This window comes from Carassius auratus, unplaced genomic scaffold (assembly GCF_003368295.1).
Source record: "Carassius auratus strain Wakin unplaced genomic scaffold, ASM336829v1 scaf_tig00214281, whole genome shotgun sequence".
Lineage (NCBI taxonomy): Eukaryota > Metazoa > Chordata > Actinopteri > Cypriniformes > Cyprinidae > Carassius > Carassius auratus.
The window spans coordinates 37,856-52,782 of record NW_020527592.1 but is presented as its reverse complement, the minus strand read 5'-3'; the positions used below and the strand labels follow the sequence as shown (position 1 = coordinate 52,782).

Here is a 14,927-nt window from a genome sequence, read left to right as displayed (position 1 = left end):
GACTTTTTTTTCTGAGTCTGTTTCGTCTGATGTTAACGTTAATTGTATGAGACCTGACACCTGACGTCGTTTTTCCTGAGACCTGAAGCTTTTCAGTCAGAGACGCGATGCCGTTTTGTCCGATGACTGAAGCCTTTTAGTCTGTGGCATGACGCCTTTTCATTTGATGACTGAGGTCTGAGGATGTCCTAAAATGTACACCGTACGGGCCTCATTTTTACCTAAAGTATTTACAATTTATTTTAATATATATTTTAAAATGCATAAGGCGTAGTTGACATTAGTTGTTTTATGACTGAAAGTCTTTCTCCTCAGATGCTATTGAGCATCAAATTTGCGTTTGAGCCCATTCGGTTGTGGAGAAGTAACCTAATTTTCATTTTCATAAATATCAAAATGTAAAAAATGTGCGTTATAGTTGACACCTAGATGAACAATTATAGTTGTTTTTGTAAGTCATTCTCCTCATGCTATTGACGTTAGAAAAGTGTATACCAATATTCGTATGTATCGAATAAAGCCAACTTTATGCCTGTTTTACTTATTATTATTATTATTATTTGTTTATTTTATTTATTTTTTTTTTTACTTTCGTTTTCTTTTATATGCACCAGCTGGGTTTCTGATTTCCTATAACCTGACATAGATGTCCACCATTAATTATGAACATTCAGCTGCAAACAGAGTTGCGAGCGGTAGTGAGCGCGGTTGGGGGATTTTTTTTTTTTTTTGAAACAGGGATGGTGCCCACCTGGGAGTTGGTGCCCTAGGTAGACTGCGTACTCTGGTGTAGGGAGCTGCGGTCAAAGCCTATATCAGTTTCAGCAGCGTGGATTAAAAACATTATGGCCAAACTGTTCAAATAGCTAGGGGAAAATGGGAGATTCAAACAGCAGGAGTAAAAATAAGACCTACAATCTTTATGATCTGTAGAAAAACATTTTCACAGCACATATGTTATAACAAATTGTTTGTCTTATGGTTACCTGTTTATTTCTTCTATAGGTGTATCTGGTTTCAGTACAGATAAAGTGTCAGTGATGGAGGGAGATTCAGTCATTCTACACCCTCATATTAAAACAAACCAACAGGTTAAAATGAAATGGTATTTCAATGACATTTGCATAGCTCAAATCAATAGAGATTGCAGACAGGCCTGTACAGATGTTCAGTGTGAAGATGTTGATGAGAGATTCAGAGACAGACTGAAGCTGGATCATCAGACTGGATCTCTGACCATCACAAACATCACAAACACAGACTCTGGAGAATATAAACTGAAGATCACCAGCAAAAGCGGCAGAATCAGTAGAAAGGCATTCATTGTTGCTTTATGTGGTGAGTCGTTGTACATTTTAATCAAATTATTTTATTTATCAAAATAAGCAGAATATAACATAAACATTGCTAAAGTGATTGTTCTGAACAGGTATTAACTTAATCTACTGTGTGCCTTTTGCTCCATTCTGGTGAGCCTTTTATCCCATATGTGGGGGATAAAAGCCCCCCATTTGCCACCTCATACAATTATAAGATTTTTAAGTAAAATAAACTACTTGTATAATTTATTTTCACACAAAATCTGTTGTTCCCATTTATAATGGAGATGAAACTGACTGGAGCTATCTCTGCATTCAGTGGTTTGAATGCACACATTGCAGCCAATCTGAACTATTTTCAGACAGACCATAGTTTATTGTTTCTTTTTTAATATTTTAATTTCTTCTTCAGGTTTTGTTGGTGTTGATACAAGAGAAGTGTCCATGTTGGAGGGAGATTCAGTCACTTTACACACTGATGTTAAAGCAAACCAACAAAACAGAATAACATTTAGATGGTATTTTACTGGCTCTCAAATAGCGGAAATCACTGGAGATCACACTGATATCTGTACAGATGTTCAGTGTGAAGATGCTCATGGGAAATTTAGAGGCAGACTTGCTATGGATCATCAGACTGGATCTCTGACAATCACAAACACCAAAACCACAGACTCTGGACTTTATAAACTACAGATCAACAGCAGCAAATTCAGCATCATAAAGACATACAGTGTTAGTATCTCTGGTGAGTATCATGTGATGATATAAATTTAGCTCTAACTGCTTTTTTGATAACTCATGTATGGTAAAACATTTTGTTTAAAAAAAAAAAAAAAGAAAAAAAAAACTTTAATTGTTACAATCTCTCTTCAGTAACCAAATGGAAAAAAGTTACACTAAAATGTAGCCCAGATCAGTTTCAGTGGTGTGACTGAAACAAAAGATAATTTATGAAGCTTATAGTGCGGCAAGTGACATAACACTCGTTACCTTATCTCAGGGAACCGAGGTTACGTTAAGTATTCTAAGCTTTCTCTTTCGAACATTCACTCCCGTTATGTATAGGAACGAATCCAATCAGGCCACACTACAAGCAACAATTACATGCAGTGTTAGAGCACTAATAAAGGCCCTAAGGGACTCACCAAAGCTTAGCTGAGGGCATGAGAAACCACTAACCATGTGGGAGGATTAAACAGATAGAATCCGCATCTGCAGAGCAGGGACGTCTTAAGTTATAGAATCTGGCAAAAGTGGACGGCGATGACAAGCCGGCAGCTGCACAGATCTCTCTGCAGATATGCCGCAGGACCACGCCCATGAGGAGGCCATTGCCCTTGTGGAGTGGGCTCTCACACCAAAAGGGCATTCCAGTCCTTCTGATGCATAAGAAAGAGTATTGCATCAACAATCCAGTGAGACCGGCAGACCCTTCTGGTGGCCTCCAACGCAAATAAACAGCTGTTTAGACTGCCTAAACAGTTTAGAACATTCCACATAGACTCTCAGAGCCCTAATAGGGCAGAGAGTGTTCGGTCCCTGCTCAATGTCTGCAGAGGGGAGTGCCAATAGGTATATTACTTGTTCTCTAAAGGGAGTAGAGAGCACTTTAGGAACATAGTCGTGACTTGGTTTCAAAATGACCTTGCAGTGATTGAGCCCAAACTCAAGACACCAGGCACCGACCGACAGTGTTTGTAAGTCACCCACATGCTTAAGTGACACCAAAGCAAGGAGAAGGGCCATTTTAAGCGATAAGGGCCTCTAAGACCACGAATAAGTCCCAACATGGCACAGTCTGGCACAGCACGAGGAGAACTAAGTCTCCTTGTGCCCTTCAGAAATTTAACAACCAAGTTGTTTCTGCCTATTGAATGGCAAGCCTTGTGAGAATGATTCGCAGCGATGGCCCCCAGATATACTTTGAGTCTGGATGGGGCACACCTCTTATCCCACAGCTCTTGCAGAAAAGTCAGCACGCAGGACATGTCACATGAAAATTTGTCCACTTGCCATGCAGAGCACCAGTTGAGGAATACTGACCATTTCTGGCATTAGAGCCATCTCGTGAATGGTGTTGCTTAATCTCACTAGGAGCCTAACAAACTCCGGTCAAGGCACCAGACATGAAGGGTCCACAACTCTGGGCAAGGATGCCAAATCATGCCTTTTGCCTGCGAGAGAAGGTCCCTCCTTAATATACACGTAATATACAATAAATGGCGCATAAGCGAGCTGTTCAAATGTCTGAGATCTAGAATGGGTCTGAGCCCACCATCTCTCTTTGGAAAGAAGAAATAGTCGCTGAAAGAGCTTGACTCACTGTTCACTGGGGGCACTATTTCCACAGCACCTTTTGCAAGCAGTGCTTGCACCTCCTGCTGGAGAACAATAGCTTAGTAGTCCGGGACAGACGTTTGAACAACGCCCCTGTAGCGGGCAGCCTGCGAACAAATTGTTTCCAAAACCCATTTCCAGCTTCCCGGAATGGCTGCCCAAGCAATATAATGGGTGGCGAGATAATTTATTTTCTTGAACGATAGCTCGCCTTGAAAAAGCAGGAAGTCTACGTTCGTGTAAGTGATTGCGAGACGATGAGGAATTTTGCTCTTTAAAGCATTTGGGTCCGCTATTACAACAGTAAAATATTCGGGCACACACTTCACCTGCAGGACACCTGAAGCGCCTACAACATCTTCTGAGCTTTCGAACACTATTCAGTGAACCCATGCACAGTGGAGCCAAATAACCCTTTCAGCGAGAATGGCGAGTCAAGGGAGGCCATTATTTCAGCATCCCTGATCTCTGTAAGCGTTAGCCAAAGGTGGTGTTCCAACACCACCATGCTGGCCATGGTCTTACCGATTGCTTGCGGTGTGGCCTTAGTAGCGCGCAGAGTGCGATCTGTTGCTTTACGCAGCTCTTTAAAGGCCTCTTAGTGCTCTTGGCCAGACTTGTCCATACTACGGAGAAGTTTGGCTTGGATCACCATTGTGTGCAGCTCTGAGCCGGCCTGTTTGGCTGTTGCATAAGCCCTGTTGCCGATGGCTCAGGTGGTCCTGCAGGGCTTAGATGGATGCGCTGCATGGCCCTTTAAGCCGAGGGCAGATGGTGGGCACAGATGTGTGGTGATCATTTCCTCCAGGGGGGAATGTTTGGTGTATCCCCTCTCGTCAGTGCAAGAGTCCCTTGCACGAAACCATACTCGTGGCGCGACACTTGGAACAATGCGTGCTGGAAATTTTCTCCTTGCAAAATGCTCTTTCTCGGATGCCGGATACCTGCAGTGAAGCTTGCGTTCGCTGCTTCGGCTTCTTCCATGGCAGTGAGCAGAGCTGGAGCTTATTCCACGGCTTATTCTTGCAGAAGTGTCAGCAAAGAGATTATCCTCGTCGCTGAAGGAGAATAATCTGATGAATGGCGCTTCGGCCAACTTTATAGCGGTTGGCCCCGCCCCTTTTTGCAGGCTAAAGCGACATTGGTTTGTGCAGCTACACAAATGTGAACAAATCGGGCTTCAGCAGAATGGAAAAAATGAGTTTTTCACATACAGTACATAACAGGAGTGAACATCAAAAGGGACTGCCTGCTCGAGCCGCACAGAAAACGCATGCATGCTAGAAATAGAACCAACGTCTATTTTTCCCACGACACGCAAGCGTGTTGGAAGCGTTTCCAGGCAAAATAGAACAGGAAAATATTTTTCTATGTCATTTTGTACACAAATACATATTAATTAATGACATTTAGATTTTTGAAAGTCTATAGATTGACATAAATTAAGAAGTGTAATTTAATAAATAAATAATTATAGATTTTCAAATATCGCACCTGTCAAGCATAGTTTTTTTGCAGTCAATACTGTTGATGGTGTCCTTTATCAGTAAGCTTTATATTTATGCTTATCATGAAGGTGTAAGCATGTGAGAATTTTTTTTTGAAATCGTTGTCGTGAAGACAAGAGCCTGGTTTGTCGGCGGATTCCCTCTACGTCACATACAGCAGCAGCAGTGCGCCAGCGCCGCGTCAGGCACGGTTCTGGGGTGTAAAGACACAGCAAACGCGACGCAGCCGCCACGCAACAGAAACTCCACGCTCACGCCACACAGCCAGTGTGTCACCGGCCTAACTCTCTCTTTATTCATGAGGTGTTTTTGGTTACGGAGCCATCTTGCAAGTTTTTGTGAAGGAGGGAGATTCAGTAACTCTACACACTGATGTTGAAGCAATCCAACAAAAAGATATTAAATGGTATTTTAATGACATCCGAGTGGCTGAAATCAATGAAGATCTCAGTTTTATTTGCACAGATGTTCAGTGTGAAGATGTTAATGAGAGATTCAGAGACAGACTGAAGCTGGATCATCAGACTGGATCTCTGACCATCACAAACATCACAAACACAGACTTTGGATTCTATAAGGTACAGATCAACATCAGCAGCAGAATCAGTGAAAATATCTACTTTGTTGCTGTATATGGTGAGTCATTATGTTTAAAAGCTATGTACATTTAAATCATGTGAATAATGTGTTTTGAATCCTGTAAGTGTTTGTAGTGAACTTACACTGGACACCAGAGCAATTCTGTGATTGGATGGGGTGGGCCCATGGTAGGCCAGGCTCACAGGTTGGGTGGCACATGCAAGCCCTGATCCCCACCGGTGGAGATCACCGTTGGACATGAAAGATTTAGTCTAACCTAACATTTTACATAACAAAACTAATGCTCAAATGTTAAGAAGGTTAAGAAGGCCTGGTTTAGTTAACCAAGAATCCGAAGTGCAGAGAACCTGATGAAAAAAGGATAAAAAATACATTTTGTCACAATGATTTTTACTTCTACAGTTCTTTCATGTTATGTAGTTTGTTACTATCAGCAAAACAAGGCTCAAGCAGCTGTTGGTTTGTGTTTCAGGTGTTCCTGCTGTTAAATCAGATGAAATGTCAGTTGAGGAGGGAGAATCTGTCACTTTAGATCCTGGTGAAACTAAAAGCCCAAATGATGTGATGACGTGGTATTTTAATGACATTCTCATCGCTGAAATCACTGGAGATCAGAGTAAGATCTGTACAGATGATCAGTGTGATGAGAGATTCAGAGACAGACTGAAGCTGGATCATCAGACTGGATCTCTGACCATCACAGACATCAGAACTACAGATTCTGGACTTTATAAACTACAGATCATCAGCAGCAGTGGTGGCACCATTGTAAAGAGATTCAGTATTATTGTCGGTAGTGAGTATCTTTTAGTAATATATCAAATATATCCGTGTTTTATCTTCTAGGTGTCTGATGCACATGAGAAATGAAAATTGTCCACCTTGACTGCATTTTTTAATAAAGCGAAATAATAAAGCATGATTATTGACCTCGGTGAGTTGCTTTGGATAAAAGCTTCTGCCAAATGGAAAAATAAATAAATAAGTGAACATGTTATTTTTGAGATATTCAAACAGCAGGACTAAAAAGAAAAATGTATATAAAAACAAGACATTTTATTTTAACAGTTGAAAATAGCATAGATTCTTTAAATATGTTGATGGTTGAAATTAATGTGTAATATTCATGTATTGTATGTGCATTAAGTTCTGAAGATCATAAGTGAGTCAAATGTATGTTTATCTGAAGAGTGAGTGTGTAAATTAGTGATGCTCCTCTGCTGTTTCTTTGCATGTGTTGCATTTCACAACTTTTTCACATCACTTTCCTGTTGTGGGTTTTTGTTTGGCTCATGATTAACTGTTCATTTCTTCTTTAGGTTTTTTCAGTGTTGATACATGTGAAGCGCCAGTGATGGAGGGAGATTCAGTCACTCTACACCCTGATGTTGAAACAAACCAACAAGGCAGAATGAGGTGGTATTTTAACAGTATTTACATTGCTGAAATAAGTAAAGATCTCAGTGAGATCTGTACAGATGTTGAGTGTAATGAAGGAACTGAGAGATTCAGAGACAGACTGAAGCTGGATCATCAGACTGGATCTCTGACCATCACAAACATCACAAACACAGACTCTGGACTTTATGAACTACAGATCATCAACAGCAGAATCAGTCAAAAGAAATTCATTGTTGCTGTAAATGGTGAGTCAATTTGATTATAAACAAGTCTTGACAATTAACTTTTTTTCAGCAAATCAGTGAGCTGTTGGTTTGTGTTTCAGGTGTTGCTGCTTCTGAACGAGATAAAATGAAGAGAAAGTCAGTGAAGGAGGGAGAATCTATCACTTTCGATCCTGGTGAAATAAAAAACCCAAATTATTTAAAGGTGTGGTATTTTAATTACACTCGCATCGCTCAAATCAGTGGAGATCTCCGTAAGATCTGTACAGATGATCAGTGTGATGAGAGATTCAGAGACAGACTGAAGCTGGATCATCAGACTGAATCTCTGACCATCACTAACACCAGAACCACAGACTCTGGAGTTTATAAACTGGAGATTACCAGCTGCAGCAACAGGAACATCAGTATCACCGTCATTAAGAGCTTCTGTGTTACTGTCAGTGGTGAGTATGAAGTATTAATTTTGCACAAGTAGGTTTAGAATACACTTTTAAAAACATTTAAAAAAACTGAAATATTAAATCATGGAAAATGTTCAATTATATTTTTAAAAAGAAAACTAGATCTGCCAGTAGGTGGTGGCAAGTAAATCTTAATGAATGAATTGTTCGTTCATTCGATTCATTCAAAATGGCTAATTAATTCAGGAAGGAAGCAAATCATGGGTCATTAAATCATTTGATCAACAGATTTATTCAAAATATGCATTCATTTCGGTGGTCCTGTCCCAAATGGTACACTTAATGTGTACTTGACGTCTTTTAGGCTATTTATTAAACCTCCGTATAATATCAGTATCAACGTTTGTTTGTTAAATTTGTTCCTCTAATATAAAAAAGTTACTTATGTGCAAGAAATTTTGTGAATATGATGCAGCATGGCTCTAAATATAAATATAGACAACAGTACACATTTTTATAGAATGTAATATTCTTTGTCTTTTTCCATTCCAGGTTCAGGTCTATCTTCAGCTGAGCAGGAATATGCGTTGCTGCTGTTGTTCTGCTGCTTCTTGTTACAGCTGCTGGCTTAATTGATCGCAATCTGTGAGCAATAAAACAAGTGAGTATTACATGCATATGGTTTATCCAAAGGGAACTTTGAGATTTATTGTATGAAAAACATTTTATAAAGATTATTAAATGTGTATTTTTATCCCAATTGATCAAAGTAATGTGTGTTTAAATGTGAGTTTGTTATTCTTGTTTAAAAATGCAAAATGTTTGTGAGTGTGTTGGGTCGGGTTTAGTGATTTGTGGGCAAAATATAGGAATGAGGTCCTATACAATCACAAAATATTTACCTGGATTAGCCCAATGAATTGCAGAAATTTTGAGGTAGAAAGAAAATATTGACTCTGTGCATATATTGAATCTTTCTTGCAAATAAAACCTACAAAATGCTTTTCACAGTTTTTATGTTATTATATAATTAAAAAAAAAATGACATTGTGTTGATTTTTTTGTAAAAGAAAAGCAACACAATTCCAAGTATCTTTGTGTGAAACTTAATCATTAGTCGTGTTCATTTCTTTAATCTTCTGTGAATCTGTATTTTCCTACAGGTGAATCATGTTGAAAACATGTCCCCTGATCAGATTGATGCTTTACCTACCATTTAGGATTGATGAGGCCGAGTCTGAGGAATCCAGTGAGACACTAACGTAACATTATTTGATATTTTTATTGAAAGAAACAGTGAAGAGATGATGGGAACTGAGAGAAAAGCATTGTATCATGATACGCTCATCACTAACAGAGAAATAGTATTGTCACATTAAAAAGATTTTAGTGTTAGGTACCAATTAGGTACCAACTTCATTGCTATAATTAATTTTGAAATAATACATTTACAATTGCAGGCTAAATACTTTTGAATTTGTGTAAACATTACTTCAGAAAACACAAACAGTAAACCAGCAAAAAAAAAAAAAAAACATGTTCACTGCAATAGAAAATAGAGTGCTTGATGTTCTTCAGTATAGAGGTTTATTAAAGCTGCTACTGAAAGTGATCCAGACAAGAACAGTGCACGATTATCTTTGTTTCCTTTAGTACTGCTGTTAATCATTAATATTTACTTACATGAATAATCATAGAATATTTAGCATCTTTAATATATAATCATTATAGTTATAAACAAAAACGACCTTTTTTACATGACTTAAGATGAGACAATGACAAGATTTCATTAAACTAGTGACGTAGGCAGAATGTAATTTTTGGGTGGGACTGGGCAAAAGTAAGCGGCACTAGTAGACTAACTAACAGATGGAGTCTGACTCAATATGCAAGTCATTTCAATCTTTTTTTCTTTGATCCTACTAAAAAAAATAACCCATAGATCTCAGTAGAACACACGCATAGTAAAACTACCTCATCTCTGTCTCCATCACGAATATGAACAACAGTGGCGTGCAATGTGCCCTTGTGGTCCGGTCTGCCCCCAATCCGCGATTTCTGCCGAGGGTAGGATATTAATATTTTTGATTGTGGATAATAAAAATGTCTCCACGATCTGCTTTTGAAGAAATTTTGTATTGTGTTGCAGCGCACATTCTATCAGCTGCGGTTCTGGCGCCCCAGAATGAATGTACTGCGACATATAGATAGTTCACCCGAAAATTTAATTTCACTAACGATATTTAAATTTTGGGGTGTATTATTTTTTTCATGTTAATAAAACACCAAAAACTTTAATACAGTTGCTTTAATAGGAATCAATTTATATAGTGTTTTATTTTTATATTTGATCATTTTTTTTTAATGCTCCTGCTAAATAAACCTATTGTACCTGTAAATAAAACACTTCATTTTATTTGTTTAACCCTTTAGGCGCCAGAGGTTTTTTCCTAAAACGTTCGATTTTGACATCTTAATTTCAAAAGGTTATATCTTAAAATTTATAAAAGATAGAGACTTTCTGTCAATTGTAAAAATATTAAGGATGACCCAATGTTTATGTAGGGATTTTATTTCCACATCTAATTTGCATATTATGACGTCATATGGGGTGGTCATCTTGAATTATAGAATTTTCATGAAAAGTCACATGTTTAAACGATAAAATGGAGCACTTCTTTCCCCAAAAAACGGTCCCTCACCTTCTGTGTGCTATATTGCACAATACTGAATGCTCAGGTAAATAGCAAGCAGTAAACAAACTGTGTAAATAATTACTAATAAATGGTAGAAACAAGCCGAATGCATGTAGCGGTTGGGATTTTCAATTTACAACATACAGCAGGCACTCTGATTCCATGTATGGGGCACATATATATTATTCATATGACACACAAACACAAGCAGACAAGACCTGATTAGTTCAAAAGCTATGCCCCGTGTCACATCGCCTCTGCTTCTGCTATGAGCAGCGTGGGCCAGATCTGCCTCGCGCACGCGCCGAGTGTGCACAGCTCGAACTACTGTCAGTGTCATTGCGACTCCCCACCTTGCCTCCTAACTGTCCTATGAATACTTCGACCTCGTCTAACATACCCAGTGGCATTAGACAAAGTCTCCACTACAATAGGCTACTGTCGCCGCGATTGCGGAGAAGTGCGGTCAGAAGACAAATACACATGTCTAGCGCGGTAAAAATCTCCCGCCTCGTCCCCGCAACAATAACATGCCTAATTTCGCAATTGTTCACACCTCTGACATTTGGCAAAGGACCATTTATTTACATTGGGCAAAGGATTCACCGTCTGTGCTTGGTGTAAGGCTATACTTTCACTTTCAGTATCACCGTCATCTTCTGAATGCAGATATTCTCATAAGTGTCCGCGAATAGAAGTTCCAACACCTCATTGCGGCTTTATTGAAGCTTTATTGATGCCTTTAGATAATAATAATAATGAAAATAATAATAATCTAATGCCAATACTCGCTGACGTTGACAATATTGGTCAGATAAAATGGCTCACTCTCACACAAGCTCCGCTTTTTTTTGCACTGATTCAATGCGCTCTATCTCGAAGATTTTGTATAGGACCATGACGTTTTTTTCAGTCAGAGATGAAGTATTACATTTCTGCTATCTGGTGCAGGGGAGGTTGCATGAAATTTGACACCCTATTTGACAAAATCGGCCGTTTTATTCAGTGCCGCATCTTGTCGAGTAAACTCGACCGTGGCGCCAAGAGGGTTAATATCTGTATTTATAATTCGTATTGTTCTACTTTTTTTAATAACAAAAATAAAATAATAACAAAGATTTCTATCTTTACCCATGCACTTAGGCCTAGATATCATCCATACTTTTTCATATTAATGGGATAAAATCAGGAAATAAAAATAATCATATAATTATAGATTATAATTATATAAATAATCAAAATTATCATATCGCCCACCCCTAGCTGAGGGGGAACAAACCCATACAGACTGCCACCATACACCTACTGCCCAAATTACATTCATAATTGGTCTGGCAGTAGTGTGTTTTTGTATTAAAATTCTTTAATACATTCTGTATGGTGCCCTGGTGGACTGTATTAGCTGTAATCGGGGTCTTAAAAGTTAGGACCCACAGGACCCGAGACCGACAGATTTCGGCCCGAGCCCGACAAGTACATTTTGATTGACAGCTTTTTAAAAGCCTGAACCCGTTTACAGCCCGACATTTTTCAAATATACGCATGCACACAGCTATTTTGCCTTTTGTCAAGAATGAGTCATTCTGTAACATCGTAACATCTCAGCACTCTAAATGGGCCTAGGCATAGGCTCATTTAGCATATAAATAGACCACCGCAACATTAAAAATGAGTCTTTCTTAACAAATTAAATTAAGATAAATTCTAAATTAAGATGGGTATTAGGCAATAATGCTCACTGATGGTGTGTCCAGCAACGTAACCCACTGGCTCATTATTCTCATTATAAACAAGGTCAAAACTTTTCCACACCTCAGACTTTGCTTTAGTTGCTGGTGCAATCAAAACGTTATCACCAGAGTCAAGCCTCCGTTTCACCTACTTAGCATCTATATTCGCGTCTTTCTCGCGCTAATTGAAACACATCTCATGACCACTCATTTACCTCACAAACCGGAGCACAAGCCTGAGCCCATGTAAAATGATATAAATTAAGCCCGAACCCATAGGGTCCCATCGAGTTCAGGTAAAGATCTTCAGCTCTAGACCGTTTACAGTAGCCAGTACAAACATCACAGAGGATTTTTCATTAACACTTGTTTCTTTGGATAATGTTATATAAAGCATTGTAACTTCAAATGAGTTATTCGTGAAGCCCTCCCTCTTAGAAACACTACAAATATTTGTATAAATTATAGCAGCACCTCCCCCTTTACCTTTTTGGTTGTGGCTCATGTTTATAAAAGTGTTCTTGGGAGGTAGATTCATTTAAAATAATGTAATCATCTTGTTTTAGACAGGTTTTTGTCAAACAGAGCACATCTAGTTCGTGCTTTCGTAGAAAGGGACCTGATATTCAATAAGACAAGCTTTAACATTTGTTTATTCATATTACATCAGTTTTTTATTTGTTGAACATCAATTTAATTGTTATTCTTAAATTGGTTAGGACATTTTTGTATTTTTTAGTTCGGGGAACAGACACAGTCTCTATAGTGTGATATCTAGGTGAAAGAGTCTCTATGTGCTGAGAATTAACTGACCTCTGTGACGGGAGGCAGCTAGCAGACGGTCGGTTTAGCCAGTCTTTCTGCTTCCTGACCTGGGCCCCAGTTAGTCAAGTATAAACACTAAGACTATGTGCCATATTTCTAGAAAGAAGAGCAGCACCACCCCAGGAGGGATGAAGACCATCTCTTTTCAACAGGTCAGGTCTGCCCCAAAAGCTCGTCCAATTGTCTATGAAACCTATGTTATTCTGCGGGCACCACTTAGACATCCAGCCATTGAGTGATGACAATCTGCTATGCATCTCATCACCACGGTAAGCAGGCAGGGGACCAGAGCATATTACAGTGTCTGACATCGTGCTTGCAAGTTCACACACCTCTTTAAAGTTATTTTTAGTGATCTCCGACTGGCGAAGTCGAACATCATTAGCGCCAGCATGAATAACAATCTTACTGAATTTATGCTTAGCATTAGCCAGAACTTTTAAATTCACCAAGATGTCAGGCGCTCTGGCTCCCGGTAAACATTTGACTATGGTGGCTGGGGTTTTTATTTTCACGTTCCGTACAATAGAATCACCAATAACTAGATGACTTTCATCAAGTTTCTCAGTGGGTCCGTCACTGAGTGGGGAGAAACTATTTCATGTTTTTTATCAGAATGGAAGAGCGGTGTTTTGACCTGCGACTATGCCGCATCACAGTCACCCAGTTGCCCTGCTGCAGAGGCTCTGTTACCAGAACCGAACAATGTACAGGAATCCCTGAGCTAGTCGCATCCAAAGCCATATCTACAGCCCTAATATTCTTACTGTCTTCAATTAAAGTTTGAATATGTGTCTCTAATTCTGAAACCTATTTCCCTGCATTGATCACATGTGAATCCCTCTATGCCAAAGTTTACATGTTGTGGGCTTATCCTTGTGAAAAAATGCAATGAATGGAACTGAAAATGTAGGTAATGAAGTTTCAATAAAGGTAATGAAGTTTCAATGTTAAGCATTACCTGCAACAGTGTCAAAAGAATGCATAGTTTGTGTAATATGATCAATCGCCTGAACTGTTCTGCCTGGTTTATTACAGGTAAACAAGCAAACAACCTGTGCTAACCCATACTTGATATGAACCTTTACAAATGTATCTGTGACCTAATAAAATGTTTATAAGTAAGTCCGGTGTGAGTCTCTTATGTTCTTTTTTAATATTATACAGGATATCATGTAGAATTATAATTAAAGTCACACAAGTAAAGTGCATCAAATGTGCAAGTGTGTCACATATTTTCTTTTTTATTATATTGCAGTGAATTTTGTTTTCGCCAACCTAGGGAGACGAAACAGTTTAGTAATCACTTATGATGTTATGATATTTGGATCACTTGTCACTTAAGGTGGGGTTATGAGTACATTACATAAAAAAGATTGGTGGGATCTCTAACTTGTAGAACCGTTTTCTGTATCATCAACACAGGGAAGACACAATTGTAATAAAAATAGATTTTATTAACAAAAGATAGACAAGAGTAATCAGCAACTACTAAATGAATACAATAAATGTACTTTACTAAAGAGACACGCATGACAATCACGTGCGATTAATTGTGCAGCCCTATTATGCATCAAACAAATACATGAAGGATTTGTTACAAACTGCAATCAGTTATAATATCTAACGTTAATTAGAAAAATCTAATACTGATAATATAAAACAATGCCAAGGTCTCTGGAAGAGGTTTGGATAAGTGATATTTACATTCTCTGTGGTCGAGTGAGCATTCCAGTAGCAGTGACTTAATCCACTGGTTGTGCTGGTAACAGTGCAGTGGGGAAAGAAGAAGGAATCCATTTTAACAGCCATGAACAGGAAGCGCTGGAGAATGCTGATCTTCTGGGGCACCAAAGGGTCCTAAAATCTGGCCTAGGTGC

At 38.7% G+C, this 14,927-nt stretch overlaps 1 protein-coding gene across 1 annotated transcript; it reads left to right on the top strand.

The window, feature by feature from the left end:
• The first annotated feature begins 1,600 nt into the window (after positions 1-1,600).
• On the top strand, positions 1,601-8,428 carry LOC113091747 (uncharacterized). The gene is made up of 7 exons (XM_026257371.1): positions 1,601-1,640; positions 1,732-2,067; positions 5,471-5,803; positions 6,240-6,563; positions 7,087-7,413; positions 7,494-7,838; positions 8,349-8,428. The coding sequence occupies exons 1-7, from the start codon at positions 1,601-1,603 to the stop codon at positions 8,426-8,428; spliced, it is 1,785 nt and encodes a 594-aa protein (XP_026113156.1).
• Positions 8,429-14,927: the final 6,499 nt, after the last annotated feature.